We start from the raw sequence: 20,980 nt of genomic DNA on the forward strand, positions 1-20,980 counted from the left end.
CAGCGCTTCCTGCTCCTCATGACTGCAAAGCTGTGAGTGTAGCCTGAACCTTTCCTGTTCTGCCTTAAGGCCATAGCTGCTTCTGCTACCTGCTGCAAGTGTAGGAAACAGCCCCTGAAGATGGTAGCCAGGTCATTATTTTGCTCCAGCTGAGTCAACCTTTCCTCACAGGTCATGTTTTCTGGGCTCTCCACTCTCTGGAATGACAGTGACCTTCTCCAAGACAAAAGGGCAGAGAACTGGACTGTTCTGTGGCAATTAACTCACTGAAACTGTAAATCCCAAGCATAGAAGTGCAGTGGTGACACCTCAGACCATCAGTCCTGCTTTTTACTGTGGTAAATGTAGGTCATTAAACACGGTGACAGTGGTAAAACATCGTAACTCTCAAAGTGGGATTCAAAAAGCTGATTCCCGTGGGTCAGTCTTGTTGCCCCTCACTGTAAATCTGGACATATCTTGGCAGCAGGATTCAAGTCCTAATAATAAAAAGATTCACATAAGAGCAAGACATTACTGTAGCAATTGCTGAAATAACACATTATCCTACTTTATTTTCAGTATTTCTTGCTCATTTTGGCTGGGGAGTCATCATTCCTTTGTGTCTCCAATTACCTATTTTCCTTCCTGTCATTTTTTGCTGGTAGATACTCAACTTCATGTTATACTCTTTCCTTATTTCTCCTGCCCACATTACCTTCTTTTATCTATCTTATCACCTGCCTTTCCCTTCTTTATCTCAGCCCCTCTTACTCTGCAGAGGCAATAGGGAAATAATCCAGTGACACCGAACTCTTCTGGACTGTGAGATGGCCTGCAGATTTGCTTGCTGCTCGTTGTGGAGGCAGTCAAAACCATCAGTGGTATCAGACACACCAAGAGCATTTCACCTTCAACAAATAGTGCTCCAGCACTGTCAACAAGAAACGATGGCAAGAACACATCACTGCTGAATTTCATTCCCTTCACATGGCCTCGGGGTGAGTTTAACAGCTGATATACGTAAAATCGAAGTGACAATTTAAAAGCCTGTTTGCAGGTTTCTGACATGAACAAGAGATCCCTCCAGACCAGCGTGCTCTGATCACTCTGCACACAGAACTCCAGCTGACAGAGTGAACTGGTGAGGAAGCTCGCAGTACGCGGTGCAAGGGCAGGAGCTGAGCACCAGGGAAGACAGAGGAAGGACATTATGACAATTTAATAACAAGTGACTCTTCATTTCACCTTCTCTCAGCCGTTTCCACTCCTGCAAACAGCACCTGGACTGAGAGCTGCACTTGGACTGAGCCCAAAGAATAAATAGATCACCAATTTCAGTAAAAGCTTGGAAATTGAATTTCCAAGCACAGCTCTGCAATGCAGACAGAGAGGTGTGAACAGAACCTGCCATTGCCCCTTTCAAACACAGCGGCCTCTTCTCCTCTGTGCTGAGCAAATGCAGAAGGTAAGACCATGTGTTGTTGCCTACTTGTGTTTGACCAAACTCTCCAGAGACAGGGCAGGGAGAGGAGGAATGGAAATGGGAAGTGCAGCCCAGGGCAAGACCCCAGGAAGGGAAGGTGCCGGGTGGGGAGATGACATGGATAGACTGGGCAGAGAAGGAAGGTAGGAAGAGGAAGGGTTGCAGCCTGTAAGTGCTTTCACTTGCTCCTCTGGCTTCTAGAGTGCATGCCAGGAGATAATGGCATCTCTGCAAAGCTTCCCAGGCTCTCTTTGCACTTCCTCAAAATTTAAGAGCTCTTTAGGTGTCAATATTCTGTTCACAAGGTTGTAATTACTCTGACATTTCCAAAAATCTCACAAGGTTTCCAGGCAAAGGTTCTCCGTGATTGAAGTGTTATAGACATCTGATTTTAAGAAAAGGAAATCAAAACTGGAATATCACCCTAGTGCCTCTCCTTCCTATAATTTACATCGAAATATCTGTACACATTAATGGAAATGCTTTTGCAACAAAAATAAATGAGTATCATTTAACGTTAGCGTGCATGTTCATACTAAAAATGTGTAAATCAATTGAAACGTTACTCCTGTTTCCAAAAACTAAATAAAAAACCTTCAGACTCCATCTTTCACTCAACAATTTGCCCATTGACACATACACACGGTAAATTGCCCATACACACAGTAAATTATTATCCAAGATCATTAACTCCAGCTACATTGGTGCAGATGACGTGGGTACAAAGACAGCAGACCCAGCAGCACACAGATTTGTGTCTGGCTGATTGTCACTTGTCACACCATGCTCTCAAGGACAGCATTTTGATGCCTGGAGAAAGACTGGCTTCTCTCACTGGTCCCCAGCATGGCCTTGGGACGTTCCTTCCCACCTCTCTGTCTCTGTTACTTCAACCATGAAGCAGAGAAATGACACCAACCAATTCTGTGAAACACTGGAGGCGTTACCCGTGAGAAGTGGTACCTGGTGGGGTTGTTTGTACAACGAGGAACAGCAGCCTGGCTTGCTCTCATCCCAGGCAGAGTTTACACAACTGACTTCTCAAAAACCCAAGAAGAAAGCCAGCCTGTGCCTGGAAGAGAGCCCCAGGAAGTCAGAGCCCTTTCCTGCCACTGGAAACCTTTGGCATGTCAGACTTACCACGACTGATGTAAGCTATGCCAGTTTTAAAATGGATGATGATTCAAAATTTAAGCTATTCTGTCAAACCCAGTTCTTACCCGTGTCCCACTGCTGCCCAGGCCCCCAGGAGCGATGGGGGCTCCCCAGGGTGGCAGGGCAGGTGGGGGCACTGGGGCAGCCCCAGTTCAGCAGTGTCCATGGCCAGGCAGGGCAGGGATGAGGGGGCTGGAGAGCAGCCCTGCTGCAGCACCGCTGGGGCAGGTGGCCCCAGGGGCTGAAATGGGGCCATGGGCAGGGTGGGATGAGGCCAGGCACAGACTGTAAGACCTGTTAGTGCTCCCGGGGCCCAGCACTCTTCTGCAGACAGGGCAAGTCAGTCACTTCATCCTTTTTTGCTTCACTTCTGCATTGCAGAGTAGTCAAAGCTGAGCTTTCTCCCATCCAGCAAAACTACACATTCTGCATAGCAAGAAACTCTTCTTGCCACACAGCCCAAGGCTCAGCAGATCCGTGGATGCCGCAGCAGCACAGTTGTTCCTAATGTGCTCGCCAAGAAAACTCTATTGCTCAGATCAATCATCAAAGCTTCCATTGGTTCTTACCCTTATCTGAACACTCAAAGGGAACTGAAAACTCTCCCCAAAACTTCACAGTCACTGATGTCTCACTCTTTGCAACTGTATGTAATCCCCTGCATCTGTCTTGCTTCTCTTTTCATGTATCCGCCTCTCAGTAAAGCCTCTAGGTGCAGGGCTGCCTTCCAGTCTGACAAAAGTGAACCAGAGCCTCAGGATTCATCTCCTAGGAAATTCTGATTTCAACTGAACACCAAGAAAAAAAAAAATTTTGATTCCACCAGGGGAGAAGGGAGTCACAATCAACCTCACACCATTCACTAGAGGAGATTTGCTCCCACTTTGCACCTTTCACATGTGTGCATCAGAATTCACAAACTTGGAGAATAACATGGATAAATAATGCAAAATGAGGATTTTCCAACGAGCTCTGAAAACCAGCTTCCAACAGAAAAAACAAAGTGGGATGTTATTCCAGAAGATGCATTCCTAAAGCACTGAGCCAGCCATCATGAAGCCAATAACTCCCTTCAAGTTTATTCCTGTTCACCTCCAAGCTTAGCAAGCACTACACATCTCTTATAATAGTGAGAGAAAGAGGTGGAAAGAATCAGCAAGCAGCACCAGCATCACCTGCAGAAGCTCTTCCCTACTCTGCTACTATTTTGCAGAGGAGGGGACAGTTCTCCATGCCTGAAAGCCTGACATAGACCCAGCTTTTCTGCTGCAAGTAAAGCAGTGCTTGGAGAAGGCGGATTTTTACATCAGATGCTACCACTTCATTCTAACAAAACCACCTAGTTTATTCACAATATTGAAATGAAGGTTTTAAACCCAAACTTGGTTGTTCTTCCAAGGACTGCAGATAGGAACAGGGCTACTTTCCCTCCACCCTGTGATGTTTGGGCTCCTCAAGCCAAGAGAAAGCAGCAATGCTGTGGATCAACCCTGGGAGGCAGCCAGGCACCACACAGCTGCTCATTTGCTCCTTCCCTCCCAGCAGGAGGGCATGAGAAAGCTCCTGGCTTGAGACAGACAATGCAGCTATTCCCAGAGTAAATTCCTGACAAAGTGTGCTTGCACACACTTATCCCTTTTTTTTTTTTTCCTTTTTACACTGGAGAGAAATATAAATAACAATCAATGCAATTTAACTGTACAAATTTCTAAAGGTTACATTTATCCAACTGGACAAACTAAGAAAAGTCAAATCCCAATTAATAACAGTTAAAACCCATGTTTGTCATTTCTGGAGAAATAATTAGAGAAGAATTAAAATTTCCAGATGAGAAAGCTCCTCCTCCATGTCTAATGAAACACACTACAGGAAACTGTGACCTTTAAACAGCTAGAAATGAAAAGATGACATTAATGCTTCCATAGAAGCAACCACCACCCCACAAAAAAGAAAAATAATCAAAACCAGCTACCTTAATGTGCTACTTCAGATAATATTTCATGCTGAATACTTATGCTGAAAACAACTTCTTGTGCCAGATCCAAGACCTTTTGAAATTATTCATATTCTGCCATCAGCTTCAAAGGGGAACAAGATTTGCCTTGCAAAATAATCAAGAGAGCTGCAACTGTTCACAGGCAAATTAATTCATGGCAGCTTTGGTTGCAACAGCTGCAGAAATTGGAAAGCTGATTAAGTATATTAGTGATGTGTTCTGGTAAGGACCGAATTCAAACACTTCAAATACAAAGGGTGATTAATTTTCCAAAATACCAGAATTGTAGGATCATAGAATGGTTGGGGTTGTAAGGGACGTCAAAGTTCATCAGTTGGGGGGTTGGTGTTGAGGAGGGTGTTCAGGGGTTGTTGGGGTGGGTGTTGGGGATTGTCCCCATCATTGGTAGGGACAGCTTCCACTAGACCATGCTGCTCAGAGCTCCACCCAACCTGAACACTTCCAGGGATGGGGCAGCCACAACTTCTTTGGCCAACCTGTTCCAGTGCCTCACCAGCCTCACAGTAAGGATTTTTTTCCTAGTATCTAATCTAAACCTACTCAAAATCTTTCAGTTTGAAGCCATTCCCCCTTGTCCTGCCACTCCAGGCCCTTGTAAATAGTCTCCCTCCATCTCTTTTGTGGACTCCCTCCAGGTACTGGAAAGCCCCAATTTAGGTCACTCCAAAGCCTTCTCTTTTCCAGGCTGAACAATCCCAACTCTCTCAGCCTTTCCTCACAGCAGAAGTGCTCCATCCCTCTGACCACCTTGGTGGCCTCCTCTGGACTTGCTCCAACAGCTCCATGTCCTTCCTGTGCTGGGGACCCCCCAGAGCTGGAGGCAGCACTGCAGGTGCCAGAGCAGAGGGGCAGAATCCCCCCCTCATCTGGTGCCCACGCTGCTTTGGATGCAGCCAAGGATACAATTTTCAGCCTAGGATACAAATGATATTGTAACATTCTATACAAAAAAATGTTCCTCTGAGGAGAATCAGGGTGGGACATCTTTAGTAGGTATTACATCATTACACATTTACCTATTACACACATAAAAAGGCAATAAATTTTATAAAGAAATTTATTGTGCAAGAATGATTTTCATGCTCATTTACAATGAAATAATTAGTTTTAACAAATAATCATGCCATTGTATAATTTCAACACTAAACAGAATATTTACATTCAAGTTTACACCTTTGTTCAAGTTCCATGTATGATATTGTCAGAATTAAGTAAGAATGCATCTTCAAATCAAAGTTTGCATTTTTTTGTTACATTAAAATATCACCACCTTTCAGACATTTACTGGAAACCACAAATTTCCTTTCTTTGCAGTACCTTCATTTCCACTGGAAAAGAACAAAACCAAACAGGAAACCCCAAACAAACCCCCCTTCACAAAACCAACCTGCAGAAACCAGTGTCACAGCCATAAATCAATCTCCAGTCAGCCAGGCATTTCCCACATGTTTAATGGGAAGGAAGCTGCAGAATAACCTCTGCACAACTGACTTTTGGGGGACAGTTTATGTCATCCTTACAAGAGATCATTCATGCCTTAAGAAAATGAACCTCAGGACAATTCTTCCACAAAACCTTAAATAACAGAAAGACTTGTTTTGTCAATATTGAAGTGAACATCATTTAACAGTACCAAACACACTTTGGAACTTTTTGTTCTTTTTTTTTTCCCCTGTGATAGGCATGCCCAGGAACACTGCACTGTGGTCTAGCAGCTTTTTAAAAACAAAGAACAAAAAACAAAAACAAAAAAAAACACCCCAAAACGAAAACAAAAACCAAAAACCCCAAACAAACAACAAACAAACAAAAACCCCAAACAAACAAAACCAAAACAAAAGCAAAAAACCAAACCAAAACAAAAAAACTCTCTCAAATACCCACCCCAAACATCTGCTGTATAGTAACGATTATAAAAATAATAAGCCAGTAGTTCACAAACAGTCCATAGAAATAAAAACAAAACAAAAAACCCCAACATTAAAAAAAAAAAGGAAAAACAAAGAAAAAAAGAAAAACAAAAGAAGAAAGAAAAAATAGTTTTAGTGTGCAGAAATTTAAACTGTGACTTTTTGGTGCTGCTTTTTCCTCTTCACAGTCTACAGTCTAAGGGAAATTCAGGCTCCAGCCTGCATTTTCTTGGCCTGGATACAAATCTCTTGGTCCTTGGACAAAGGCTGCTAACACAATCACCTCCTTCCCACCTTGACCTGAAAGTCAGCTCATATGACACCCAATTTCAGAAGTGGTTCTGAATTACAACTTACTGTAGTCCTGTTGAACAGCTCAAAAATACAACAGAATTATTGCTTAATTCCACAATTCCATGTGATGCCTGCTATTCTAATCCACACTCTCCTATCAGTGTTTCACCTGCTCCCTAGGTTTCACTGCAGCCTGGAATTGTAACAAAGGAACCAGTGCACACCTGCCAGTACCCTGCCCTGACTCTTACATAACGTTAAACCACAAAAAAAAAAAAAAGTGATTGTCTTGGATTTTGGCTATGAATGTTACGGAGACTGATTTTGAAGATGCAAACCTAAACATTCCCACACTTTAAATAATCTTCATATTTGGCAGAGACTATTCCACTTTTTCTGTCTTCATGTTGTGACATCTCCTGCAGAACTTGTGGGCTGAGGAACAGCCGTAGAAGGCTGTGCTGGTAACATTTCCAGCTCAGACTCACGGACAAATATGACGGCGTCGCCACTGACATTTATTAAACACTGAGCCTGGGAAAAAAGACAATACTCAGTTACCAAACTATTAAAGTATTTTATGTTTACTTATATCTGCTAGATATAAATACACAGAAAAGTCAGTGGGGATCAGGAGAAAGACAAATCATTAGAATTCATTAGTGAAGCAATCTGTGCCATGTTTGCTTTTACATTCACTCACTTGTGTGCTATCAAACACGCAGAGGGAGTCTTGTAAGACACCACAAATGAAATATCTGGGTAGCTGTACTTGCTTTCACTACTGTTTTGAACATATTCCATTTGCCAAAACAATTGTATTCAATTGTTAGTCGTTACTAATAAGGCTTTGTCCCTTTATGCACAAAATGAAGCATTTTATATCAGCAACTCCAGGTATTTTTACAGGGAGTTTGGATGAAAATCCTGCACTGCAACATCAGGAAAACTAAGTAAGTTCAGCACTACTGTGCAACAATTTCCTGCAATTTACTTCATTCTAGTAAACTTAGTATTTTTACCCATATTCCTAATTTTGTGTTAAGGCAGGTGTTCGAGAAGTCTCTTGGCTTCTTCAAACATTATCACAAGATATCCAGAAGTGTTATGCAGACACAGCTCTCCAGAGCTGCTGGTTTTTAAATACATCAAATGTGTATTTGTATCATACTAATCACAACAGCACTTCACATCATAATTTACCTGATTTTTGTTTGGATTCTCCATGAAAACACACTGCTTCATTATGTAGGAGACAACTGCATTCCCCCCTAGAGCTGCAACGTGAGCTCTCACCATGGCAAACACTTCAGCAATAAAAGCATGGAGAAAACCACTGACACCACCCTCCTAAAATGGAAAAAAAATATATTACATGTTATGTTAGGTCTAGATACAAGATGCTGAATACTTTTCTTAAATATTTATAAGCTGAATATTTCAGTGCATCCTAAATGGTGTATTGCAGAGAAGTTAAAAGCTATTAATTGTTTAGCTGGTCACAGTTAAAGATCAGATGTAAAGAGACTATTTAAAAGAGCCTGGAGTGACAGGACAAGGGGGAATAGCTTCACACTCTGACAAAGAGTAGATTAGATATTAGGAAGAAATTCATCCCAGAGTGGGTGCCCCATCCCTGGTTGGATGTGGCTTTGAGAAACCTGGTCTAGTGGAAGGTCTCCCTGCCCATGCCAGGGGGTTGAAACTAGATGATCTTTAGTATCCAACCAAATCCAAACCATTCTGTGATTCTATGAACTTACTGTCTGAGGAAAAGTATGACAAGTAGGTTATTCATTTGTGACTCATTCTCTGCAGTCAGTATATTACATATACTCATGCTTTTCAGACATTCCTACACCTCTGCAGGAACATTTAACATTCCAATGACAGTTCAATAACAACTTTATTCTTTCATCAGGAAGGATACTGTCTTTTTTTTTTTTTGATAACTGGAAATCAAATAAAGAATAATTCATACTGAGGATTAAAAAGATTTAGACTTACTGGAAATTACCAGTAAGGAGTGGCCATTACCTCTGATCACTCCAACTTCATGTATGTTAATGACTGTCATTAGTTCTCAACACTCAGTAAAGAAACGATCCTTCAAAATAAAAAGTAAGCAAGGGACAGAGCAGAGACTTGAGCTATTCAAGCTATTTATTTATTTTATTTTCCTCCTTGAAGCCCAAAGGAACTTCTAGCCATCCCATTTCATTAATTTTTTTGACTTGATGGTGCTTGTGGGGAATTTTTACTTCTTTGGTGCCAAGTTGAATAATTTAAAATGATGTGAAAGGAGAAGGAAAACAACAGAAGTATGGACTTTCCTAGATAACCCTTATGAAAGAATGTGAACAACTACACAGTGAGGAAAAACATACACCAACCAGGCAACCAACCAAAAAAATAAAAATCCACAGAAAAAAAACTATGAAAATGAACTGATCAAACAGAGCTCACTATTGGTTCAAAATATCTGTAAAATTTCAAAATGAAAGGCAAGACCACCAAGACTTCCCACATGTGTGTGTGTCACTGGTGAAAATGAGTCAGGCAGAAGAGGAGATTGAACTAAGCTGAATTTATATGGGCTGTACTCATATCTACTGGAAGAAGTATAATCTACCTTGAACAGATTCATAAAGACATTTAAAAAAAATATCCTGGATGAACATTTATAAACAAAAGGGCAATTTATAACTTTATCAATCCTAGCATAAAGCAGGAATGAAGTCAGCTGCAGACAAAAATCAAAATTCAATGCAAGTTTATCGTTCTCATGAAATTTTGATTTTTTCTAATTTTTTAACAGTTACAGCGACCGATAGGGAAAAAAATACATTATAAGCCTAATACAAAGTTTAATGACAGCAAGTAACAAAAAGATTAAAAGTACCCACCTGCAAACAGCAAAACCTAAAATTATCGGATCAATCAGACTTTAAATTATTATTCATTTTTGATTCTGGTACACATTTCAGCCTATGAAAGCATTCACAGGGCCTCAATATTCTGTAAGCAATAACACCAGAAATGCTGCTAATTACTTTCCTGTGGAACCTGAAACACATTGCTGGAGCTGGATATAACAAGTGCTCTGTTCTGACTGTTACAGCCTCAGGGCAATACTGTGCAACCAGTGTTATGACTGGTTTGTACCACAGCCTGTGGAGCTGAAGCAATTTAAATGAGCTGCCCTGGGTGCTGGAAACAGCACACTGACAGTATCCCAGAGACTGTACAACTGTCCCAACTTCATGGAGGAGATGAATCAAATTCTTGAGCAACCCATCTGTGTTGGGATCTGGTATCACAGTTACCAAAGCTGCTTATCAGCTACTGAACTTGTATCTACAAAAGCTGCACTTCATATAGAAATGTCACATAACCATTTCCCTGCTCTGACCATACAACCTTTTGAAAATACTGTCCTTTTCACACATAGATTTCCCAAGCTAAAAGGGGCTGTAACTTGCAAAATCCAAACAAAAGTTTGTCTGACCAAAATTTCTCTAGAGAGCTCACAGCTCCTTCTCATGAAGGCTGATCAGCTTTATTAACATCTGCTCTCTGATTTTATCCATGTGTAATCATTAAGAAACAGCACCCCCTTCAGCACTGACAAACCAGGCAAGAGGTACTTGTGGCCAAAAGCAAAGATGCAGCTACTTCCCCCAAAGGACATGAAAATGATAAGGACCATGGCTTGCATTTTGGCATCCTCAGAGGATTATTTGTTTTCCAGGCCCAGACTGGAGATCACTGTTTGAGTATCACTGGCTACACCTGTAACCTGGTTGTGTGGTTAGACTCCATGGCATACTTTTTGACATTCATCACACAGAGGTTTTTTACAGAGAATGCATGGAATGCAATGGTAAAAATCAGCACAACAGTTACCTACAACATGAGTAACCTTGTGTTAACCAAAGAATTTTAAAATCCAAATATGCTGTGAAAGTTAATCATTAAGCTTGCTAAAAGAGAGAAGAATGGATGATTTGGTCTGGTGGTAGGGGTTTGGAACTAGATGATCTTTAAGGTCCCTTCCAACCCAGGCCATTCTGTGATTCTATGAATTTATTTCTTTTAGCATTTAACTTAATCTCTGGTTTGGGTTCAAATGATCCCAACTATCACTTTGGTCAAAAGATCCATTTTTTCCATACAGTTCTGTCTAGGAACTCATTGGTTTAGTATTATATCCAACTGAACAGCAATGGCAATGGCTAAGTTACCCTTTCCTAACGTTGCCAAACATGAAGCAGCTCTGTGTGTTCTCCAACAAGAACAGTGCAATGGAACTTACTCCCCACTCAGCACATGCCCTCAAGTGACACAAATCCTGCTTCCCTGGCTGTGCCATACTCCAACTCAAAACTCTTCAGATATCTACCTTTGCTTATTACAATTAACAAAAAACGCTAATCCCTGGGCACACAGCTCACCTCACGCAAAGAAGTGGTTTCTCTTATAAAAAACATGTTGATTATCCCAAGGTATTTGGTTATTTTAGCCCCAGGCAGAAAAGAAAGAGGTGTCATCTTAACAACTGAGACGGTAGAATTGGTGCACGACGGAACAGAACGGTGCCGTAAGTATCCCTCAGCCAGTGGACTTGCTTTATCAAGTGAAGCAGCTGAAAAGATGGGGAAAAAAAACAGGAGAAAGTAACTATCAGGATCGACCACCGTTGCCCAAAACACAAAAAACCTCTTCTTTATGGTTTCCAAATAGCTTGGTGACAACATTCAGCTGCCTGTGATGCTCAGCCATACCACGTGAGAAAGGAAAATCATCATGCAAGGCATGCAAAAGGAGACAAAAAGCTGAAATGGCATTTATTTGGGAGAGTGGCATTCCTGCAAAGGAAAACATTGAGGCGAGCAGCTGCACGTACAACAATCAGTTATAAAGTGAAGGTAAAGAAAAAAGTGCCAACATTTTGAAATACGTATTCTGCTGGAGGAACAAATTACAGGAAGTGTGAAAGTTGTTGTGTTTCCCCAGTGCAGCATTTTCCATTAAAACAGGTATTAATCTCTGCTAATTTAAGCAAGATAGTCAGACCTGTGGCCAAAGAACTACTAAAAAACAACTCACCACTTGCTAATTTAGTGCCCATTGCCTTGACTGTCACCTTGGTGATTGCTTCCTGTTTCTCACCCCAAATTTTCCAAGATCATACATACACCTACATCCATGCAGCGTATGTTATACAATTAGTAGGCGTACAACATTTATCGAGAGCTAATTTTTACTAAGTGAACAGAAATGCTACAGTTGGCTTTTTGATGCTACTGGTTCATAAACCCTACGGGAGCTTACAGAGACGTCAACAATGTCGGCAGTTTTCACACTCAGAATTCATTCTACACGCGCTCTGCAATGCTACTGCTGGGCAGGGAACTCCACTAGTCACCACTGGGAAATCAGAGATATGTCTCAGATTATCATAACGTGGTAGAAACAGCCGCCTACTTGTCTTAATTGATCCGCGCCTTATGGTCTGAGCTTTCAGTTTAATGAGCTCTATCCAGTTGTTGCATCTGTCTGCAAAGGAACTGTAATCAACTGACGTTGCTGAAAACACAGACAGAAAAACAAAAGAAAAAAAAAAACAGAAAAAAAATATGGATGATGTCTCTTGCTCATCTCAATGCTCCTTTTGAGGAAGCAATTACTGAGAGAGAACAACCATCCCTTTCCAGGTCTGTTTAGAGGAAAAGTTACAGTAGAGGTTTGGACTTGTCCAAACCAGTATACCGATTTCTGGTGATGTCCCAGCTCTGAACCAACTGCCTGACTGGGACTTCATCACTGAAAAAACATGCAAATACAGTCATTAACGACTTATGCTAGATTAGGTTTTTTTTAAATCTCAGTTTAGGTATTAAGTTCTGGCTTCTTTAACTTTATTTTAAGCCTTTTTTAATTTCAATTTTCATTGCTGTTCTTTTCCTCACAAAGAGCTGCTGGTCATAATTGAAACTTCCCAACTGTCTTTATCAATAACTAACCTACAGACTGAAAAAAAAGCTTTGGTGATGAGGATAAGAGTCACAAGCTGAAACAACACCTCAGTTTTAAACACAAATGAATTCTTACAAAATGCTGTCTTCTTGCCCCAACATCCTCCCTCCAACACCCCCTCCCATTATCATTACAATAAGAAGTAAGAGTTGTTTCTGCTATGACTTTTTGGTATTAGTTGCAGGAGTGTTTGCATATCTTTAAAAAAAAAAAAAAAGGGGTTTGCAAACACCATTTCTTCATTACCCTGAAGAAACGGAAGGAACACATGCTAACTTCAAATTAAGACAAGCAAAACAGCTCTTTCAGGGAAATCATTTTCTGTCAGATAAAGTGGTATTCAATATATCTGACAGAGGGACACTTATTATTAACAAATCTGACTTTTGTCATTAAAAAACACATCAAAATATTACGATATCATTAAGCCACACCAGAGCATGCATTCTCAGTTAACTAGTAAACGCTTCCTGGATTAAGACACATCCAAAAAGAGTATACCAATATCCCAAGAATGCTCTTTCCGTGCTGGCATACAGCTAAATAAAGTAAACTCACCTCTCTGAGCAGCAGGAATACCTGTGTGGGAGCTTGCACCCTCCAAGGTTTCTAATAAGACAAAATTAAGTCCGTTCAGAGAATATATTAAGCAGAGTCACACAGTACAGGACAGCAGCTTTCAAGAAAGATAGAGACTATTTACAAGGGCATGCAAGGACAGAACAAGGGCAAATGGTTTCAAACTGGAATAGAGTAGGTTTAGATTAGATATTAGGAAAAAATCTTTCCTGTGAGAGCGGTGAGACACTGGCACAGGTTGCCCAGAGAAGCTGTGGCTGCCCCATCCCTGGAAGTGTTCAAGGCCAGGTTAGATGAGGCTCTGAGCAACCTGGGATAGTGAAAGGTGTCCCTGCCCATGGCAGGGGGTTGGAACTGGATGAGCCTTAGGGTCCCTTCCAACCCAAACAATTCTATGATTCTTATAAAAAAAATTACAGGACAAAATAAAAAACCACCCCGTCTGTATAGTATCCTATGTGCTTTGATAGGGACAGAATTACTATAAACAATTAACTTTACCAAATCTATTTTGTAATTTTAATATGATTATTTATTAAAATTCATTGTTTTATAAGGTTGTACACAAATATTTCTAAAATAACAATCCCACAGAAAAGTAGCAATATATTAAATAAGCTGCTAAGTAAATGTAACTATAATGAAAGCTTGACTCTAGATGTGAAGAAATGACAGATGGAATAGTTATCCAGCTGAAAAGCTCTAAGGCTGTGTACAGCACGATATGGAATGTGAAAAACATCAGGAAAAGGGATACATGGAAACAGGCTGCCCTCCACTGGTCAGTGCCCAGTACACAGGTAACACAGTCCACTAACAGGGACAGATACTCTCCAGTGTCTGGATATTTCTGGATAGTTCCTCTTTTTGAAAATAAAAGGTCAACAGTATCACAGTGTGACCAATTAAAAGCTAAGTACATGCAAACACTTTAAAAAAATTGCAAAGCAACGAGAATATTATTGCTGAAATTAATATGACCTCTGAAAGTACAGGTAAATGTGACAGGTACCTTTCTTTATACAACTGATGTAATGGGCAAAGAAAAGGAGCTCTTGAACATCTTAGTAAAAAAAGATTTACAGTAATCCACAGATACTAAATTTCCTTTCAGGAGCTATTTTGGTGAGTAGATAATCCAACAGTGGAGAAGGAAGTAAAGATGGCTGATTTCAGTGAATGACCACCTGATTTTTCATGCAGCTGTAAAAAAACTGTGACAACCATTCTTGAAATGCTGCTCTATCTCAGGTAAAAAACAAAGCAGCTGTTTAACAGCTGAAGTGTGCTGCACTGTACAAATTATTAACTATACAAGTTTAGACTCCTTTCACTTAAAAAAAAAAATCAGCATGCAACCAGTACTTGCTAAATAAAGTGTTCCCCACCATGAAAACAATCAGATTAATTATCTGAGGCTGAGAAGACAGATGTACTTTCCATGGACCATTTACAGAAGCAAAGCAGTATGCAGCAAGCCTAATTATTAGGTAATTTATAACTAAGTCAAATGACAGCAAACACCCAGTGGTTTGTAGCATTTTCAATATTCTAAGTGGAAAGATAGAACTGCTACAGGAAATCTATAAAAAACCCAATAGAATTATTAGCCAACCCATCCAAATTGACAAAATTGAAGACAAAAATTTGTCTTCAAAAGTAAATATACCCATTATGCTTAGGTAGCAAAGAATATTTAAAGCATGTGAAAGTACAGATATTTTAAAGCCGTAGCAACCATGAAAGATCAGAACCCAAAAATCAATTAAAAACAATAGTTTAACATTCCTCCACTTAACTGACCTTTAGCTGGAGAGAATGGTTGAGAAGCAAGTGGATCAGAGCAAAGTTCCAATGGAAATTGTAGCTGTTCTTCATTATCTGTAGATGCTTCAACAATGAAAATATTCCCAATTGATAATTAACCCCCAAAATAAGATTTGCAAGTAATAATTAGCAGATTCAATTTAGTCAGGTCTGACTGTAACAGATTTTTTCAGCATATGCAAATAGTTATGCAGTTCTGTAGGGACAGTTAGGTGTCTGACAATAAATCCAGCTGCAACACTGAACAGAACCTGTGTTCCATTGAACAGGATTTGATTTAGTATTTTTAGGAAAAAATACCAAGTCAATTCATGCATTTTAGTTTTGATTCTGCAGTTGGATATATGTCAGCTAAACATTACAGTAAAAATTAACATTTGGATTTATTTCACATGAAAGAAAACAATATGCTGAAGAAGTCAGCTATAACTAATGTTTTAGAAGCATATGGTTCTGTCCACTACCTAATTCCATTCCTCAGAATCTAGCATCTTTAAAATTTTGTCTGAATTCCCATTTCCAGATTGCATATATACATTTCTAGCATAAGATGGTGCTTCATTAGCAAGAGGACATATGCAGATTATAGTAGTCTCTTCTACTCCCTCCATATTCCATATGCTTCACTGATCTCCAAAACCATTACTGACCTGCTTAAGGGTTTTCAGAAGGCTTTTTAACTTTAAGTATTATGAATAATTTATTTTCTACTTTCTTGAAGTAAGGGCAAAATTTGGTGCCTATAAGAACAAATATTGTCTGATGACTTACACCACATGTTTCAAAATACAATGGAAATGTCATCATCTGTTACACTGATTCTTTAGTTAAAAATAATCCAAGAAATACGGTAGATGGAATAAGGAAATACCACATTTTATCTTTGTGTTACTGTAAGTAAAGCAAATACCTAATAGTTGATAAGTCAGTCATCCTGCTGGAGGTACGTACATGAACTCTAAAAAACCTCTATGTTTTGAAAGAACCTCCCTGTAAAACTATCTATATGTAACTGAAATTAAAATGCAGACTCATTAAGTACTGGGGGAAAAAAAAAGAAAGTAAAATACTATCTCTTTTCTTTATATGCCTCACAATATTTACCTCTTTGTTGTGACTTTTCTGTAGGGGTTTTGTTGGCTTGTAATGCTTGGTTTTTGTCATATGTAATTGCAACAGCTGTGACTGCAATCTGCAAATCAAAAATAGCTTATTAGGTAACTTAATATCTTGTGCAATCTGCAAAAATAATTTTGAAAACAAGCAGCTTTTTGCACAGAAACAGAATATGGGGGGGGGAAAAATAATCATCAGAGCATACCCATTAAAACCCTCAACAGCAGAGCCTAAAAGGTAATAGTAATAGTAAGGTCTGTTGTTAGATCATATGCCTGACAGTGTTTGTCCCACATTTGTGGATTTGTTCATCAGTTCTTTCCTTTTTCTTGGTGAACAGACATTAAAAAAGGTCACTGAAATTCATTATCATAGTATTTGTAAGAGAAAATGGTATTTCACTGAACACAAGAATAATGCTGTACTTCTAAAAAAAAAAAATTTTGTCTAAAAATAATGAAAATACAACACATCATCTTGAAATGGCAAGAAAAAAAATGAGAGAATTACAATGACAGCAACAAGCAGAAAGTGATGCACAGGAAGTTCCACTTGAACATGAGGAAGAACTTCTCTCTTGTGCAATAGAACAGGCTGCCCAAAGAAGGTGTGGAGTATTCCTCACTGGGGATATTTCAGAACTGTCTGGACACAATCCTGTGCCATGTGCTCTGGAGATGATCCTGCTTGAGCAGGGAGATGGGACCAAAACTGGTGAACTCAAGACCATAATGTCCAGTGAAGAAAAAGAATGAACTGTTGAGTTTTACTTCCAAATTCACCAGACATACAAATAAATCAAATCATAGCCCAGTTCACTCTGAGCAGCAAACAGCAATTAAAGGCCCAGACTGCCATGCCTACATGCTGAAAGTCAAAAGCAGCAGTTCACTCACCTGAACTAATTCATCCTCTGGTAGAGCAACTGTGAAGTTTACATGGCAAAGACAGCAGGGAACCATAGATCGGAGTTTAAAATACAAGCTCTGTTGAAGACAAGATGTTTGTGTTACTCAAAAAACAAATCTATGGTTTATTGCAGAGAAATTAAGAATCAAAACTCTTTTCATAGCAGAAGTTGTGTCATCATATGTCTAGTTGACATGGTGGGGTTTGGTCAAAGGTTGGACTCAAATCTCAGGGATCTTTTCCAACCTATTTGCTTCTGTGATTCTGTATTAATTTTTCTTGAAGAAGCATTACATGTGTGAAAAGTCAGGATAGAATGCCAGGACTCCTTCAAATTCAAAAAGCTTTGGAAATCCTTAATATACTAAAAAGGTTGAATTTAGTTCTAGAGCAACTTACAAACTAATTACAGACACTTTGTAGTCTAATTTCAAAAAGTAATTATGAAAAATGTATAGCATAATTCAGTATAGCATAATTTTACTTTGCTTCCATTTGAACAATTACAAAATATTTAAAATAAGATTCTTACCTTCAACAGATTCTCACAGAGATCATTGAAGTTCTTATTAAGTGTTTGATTTGTTGGATTAATGTTGCTTAATCTGGATACTCTTACTGCTGTGAACATCTGAATTAGAAACAAGCACACATTTTTTTTTGCCAATATGAGGGAATATATTTTATCCAATATATTAAAACCAAAACAAATTCATAAAGAAGGAAAATAATGCATAACATGTTATCATACTCAGTACCTCGTGCTAAGTAACACAGTCAACAATCTGTTTTAGAGGCTTCAAAATCTAGCCAAGATCTTAACGAAGTCTAAAATCTTGAAGTTCATATTTACTGTAATTACTTTTGTATTTTTGTATTAGGTTCTCTGTTAAACAACAGCACTGAAAAAAACCCTGAAAAAAACAGGTTCTCATACCCCGTTTTTCTTACCAAAACACTACTTTTATTTCCAACCTAAGGGTATCCTTTTAATTTATCTTTGAAAAGTAGTGCTCTCGAATAGATATTTAAATTACTAGAGCATATTTCAACACAATTAGCAACAAGTTTCAATTTTCTTTGAATAAATAACCTTACTTGAATTTCTGGTGTCCAGTTATTTATACCAGGCATAATTTCCGTGTTGCAACTGTAAAAACCTGTGAAGAAAATATTTGGGAAAGTCTATTTTATACACTGACATATAAAAATACTTCTAAAGAAACATGTGACCTTAATGTTATGCAAGTATTTTCCCTCATGTAGTTTTGAATATTGAATAACACACCAGAAATGAGACTGACATTCAAAAAACAAATGTAGTATTCTTGAAGGGAGAGCAAACACCCAAAATCCACAACTGCTCCACCTAATTTCTAACAGATAAACTGTGTACAAATGAGGAAATTTATCTACAAGGTGTGAAAGGAAAAGCTGAAAAGCCAACCTTTGACAGACAGCATAAAGATGCTGTAAAGAAACTATCTAGAGACTGAGTCCAAATAAACAGCACTTAAAAAAAAATAACTAATCAGCAAAGTAAGAAAAGTTATAAACAGCAAATAGGCAATGCTGAAAGTCTGAAGATATAGTTAAATAAGCAGAAAAGAGGCCCATCTGGTAAAGCCAATATAAAAGCAAAAAATAAGCTAGAAAAGAAATTGGGTAGCAGCTTGAAGAAGATATAAATATTAATAGATTTTCTTTCAGAACATCAAAAGCAGAAATTATATGAAAGAATCAAGTAAGATATGGAAAAAATATGAAGAGATGATAACACAAGAGCAGAAAACATGTCCCCTTTTTTTTTTTACATCAGTGTTCACCACTGACGTAAGTAGAGCTTTCCACAACAGTGGAAAACCAGTCTCATGTTTATTTTCCATCAGAGAATCCATCTTAGAGATGTGTCTGAAGGAGACAAGTGGGCAAATGAAAAATAAAGATTCATATAAACAAGAGAAAAGGCAAAAAAAAAAAAAAAAAAATCAAACAGCTGACTAAATGGCATTGAGTTCTTAACTTAAACTTGCTCCATTACCAGAGGAGAGGATTCTTTAATCTTCAAGTAGTGAGGAGCTCTTACTGACTGGGATCTACTAATTATTTGCCTAATACAGATATCTCTTTTACTGGCCCACAGCAGCTATTCCAGAAAAGGGAGTTAATGGGCAGAAGGAAAAACAAGACACTGCAGAGGAGCTGAGAAGACTTTCCTAAGGAACAGTCATAGCTCACAAGCTCTCAAGAAGTATATAAACAAAAGATTTCTGACTGAACCAGCCTGCTTGGGACATCAGAAAGCACATGGTAAGTTCCTTCACCAAGGACTTCCTACCAGACTAAAAGAATGAAGTGTCATTGAAGGAAATGCAATTATTATAAGACTGGAAAAAGAGAGACAAAATAAATTCTCCATTTTCACAGAAGAGGTATCTGTAACTCAGGATTTTATGCTTCAAGCATATTCATAACTTATCTGCAAAAGAGGATAAAATGAGATGACTGCTAATGGCCTTATTTTAAGGTAGTAAATTCAACTGCAGCAGGACAATGGATAATCAATGAGGAATAAAAGATTTGGTGGTAATAACAGATAACTATGACAAGGATGGTTCTGAGCTCGACAGGACTTAAAATTATAAACACTTATACCAGTTATTAGAAAGGAAATGGTTACTTGCTCAGAAGAAACATGGGGAAACTCACAGTGACAACAAGGAGGACAAGGACAACCCAATGTCCAGAGCAATTTCCATATAATGGACAACTACATTAACCTCTTCTCCACATCCAGAAGTTCCATCAGGGAGGGTATGACAGAAATGTATACATCCACAAATAGCATAAAGATGATTGATATAAGGCAATAATTAGTTTTCTGTTCTACTTTAATTGATTTGAAACCTAAAAATTAGTCAGTCAGTCCAAAAATCTTCAGAAACAGTAATATTTTCAGTTCTTGTGGCATTTTTTTAAAATAATTTTTAATAAAACTAGTTCCAGTTTTTCCTTTTCTACTATAAAGTAGAAAAATAAGGTTTTAACTATACCAGAAGGTGGTGGAACATCTGTCAGTAAAGAATGTACATCTTCCATTGCATCGGTATCATCAATCTGTAAAAAGGAATAATTGATGAAAATCACATTGCTGTGCCAGTAAGAAGTCTCAAAAAGCTGTAAAAATTCTGTCATCAAAAGATCTGTATCTGGCAGCTTGGCTGAGATTTTTGAAAAGGATTCTATGAACCAGACCTCTGAATCTTAACTAGCAGCCTATGATATGCTTAACACTCAAAAAATAGTTCCCTTAATTAGACTGTATAAAGCTATGTGCACAGAATACACAGAAAAGTGCAGTAGATAATAATATAAAGAGACTTTATAAAACAATTTAAAATGCTTAACAAGGTTCCACATAATAACTCACAGCTTTTTCCAGCTAAGCTGTATTACACTGCTGTGATTATTCTTTGCCTGTCCTAAAGACACATGAAAATCTTCCCAGCATTTTAAAAACCTTCCTTAGAAAGAACAGCAGAAAATGGAATGGGAAAAGGTGAATTTGGGGACTATTATTTTTCCCAATCCAAATAACCTCTAGTCCTTCCAACCTTATTTTAGATCAGACTGCTATGTGCCCTGCTACCTTCTCTAAATATTTCTGTC

At 38.7% G+C, this 20,980-nt stretch overlaps 1 protein-coding gene across 11 annotated transcripts in view; it reads right to left on the reverse strand.

The window, feature by feature from the left end:
* Positions 1 to 6,070: 6,070 nt before the first annotated feature.
* C2CD5 (C2 calcium dependent domain containing 5) overlaps positions 6,071 to 20,980 on the reverse strand; it is a 66,446-nt gene continuing 51,536 nt past the window's right edge. For 10 of the 11 annotated variants that reach the window (XM_051784909.1, XM_051784903.1, XM_051784910.1 and 7 more), the window contains 11 exons: positions 20,365 to 20,428; positions 18,410 to 18,471; positions 17,844 to 17,942; positions 17,299 to 17,388; positions 16,391 to 16,478; positions 15,263 to 15,349; positions 13,439 to 13,489; positions 12,329 to 12,430; positions 11,296 to 11,486; positions 8,045 to 8,191; positions 6,071 to 7,375 (listed from right to left, as the gene is read on the reverse strand). In XM_051784909.1, the coding sequence (XP_051640869.1) occupies positions 7,244 to 7,375; positions 8,045 to 8,191; positions 11,296 to 11,486; positions 12,329 to 12,430; positions 13,439 to 13,489; positions 15,263 to 15,349; positions 16,391 to 16,478; positions 17,299 to 17,388; positions 17,844 to 17,942; positions 18,410 to 18,471; positions 20,365 to 20,428 (1,113 nt within the window). In that variant the 3' untranslated portion in view covers positions 6,071 to 7,243. The remainder of the gene's footprint in view (positions 7,376 to 8,044; positions 8,192 to 11,295; positions 11,487 to 12,328; positions 12,431 to 13,438; positions 13,490 to 15,262; positions 15,350 to 16,390; positions 16,479 to 17,298; positions 17,389 to 17,843; positions 17,943 to 18,409; positions 18,472 to 20,364; positions 20,429 to 20,980) is intronic. The other variant, XM_051784913.1, reaches the window with a different exon arrangement.

Source organism: Manacus candei, unplaced genomic scaffold (genome assembly GCF_025592945.1).
Source record: "Manacus candei isolate 608988 ecotype Guabito, Panama unplaced genomic scaffold, ASM2559294v1 h1tg000018l, whole genome shotgun sequence".
NCBI classification, from domain to species: Eukaryota; Metazoa; Chordata; class Aves; order Passeriformes; family Pipridae; genus Manacus; species Manacus candei.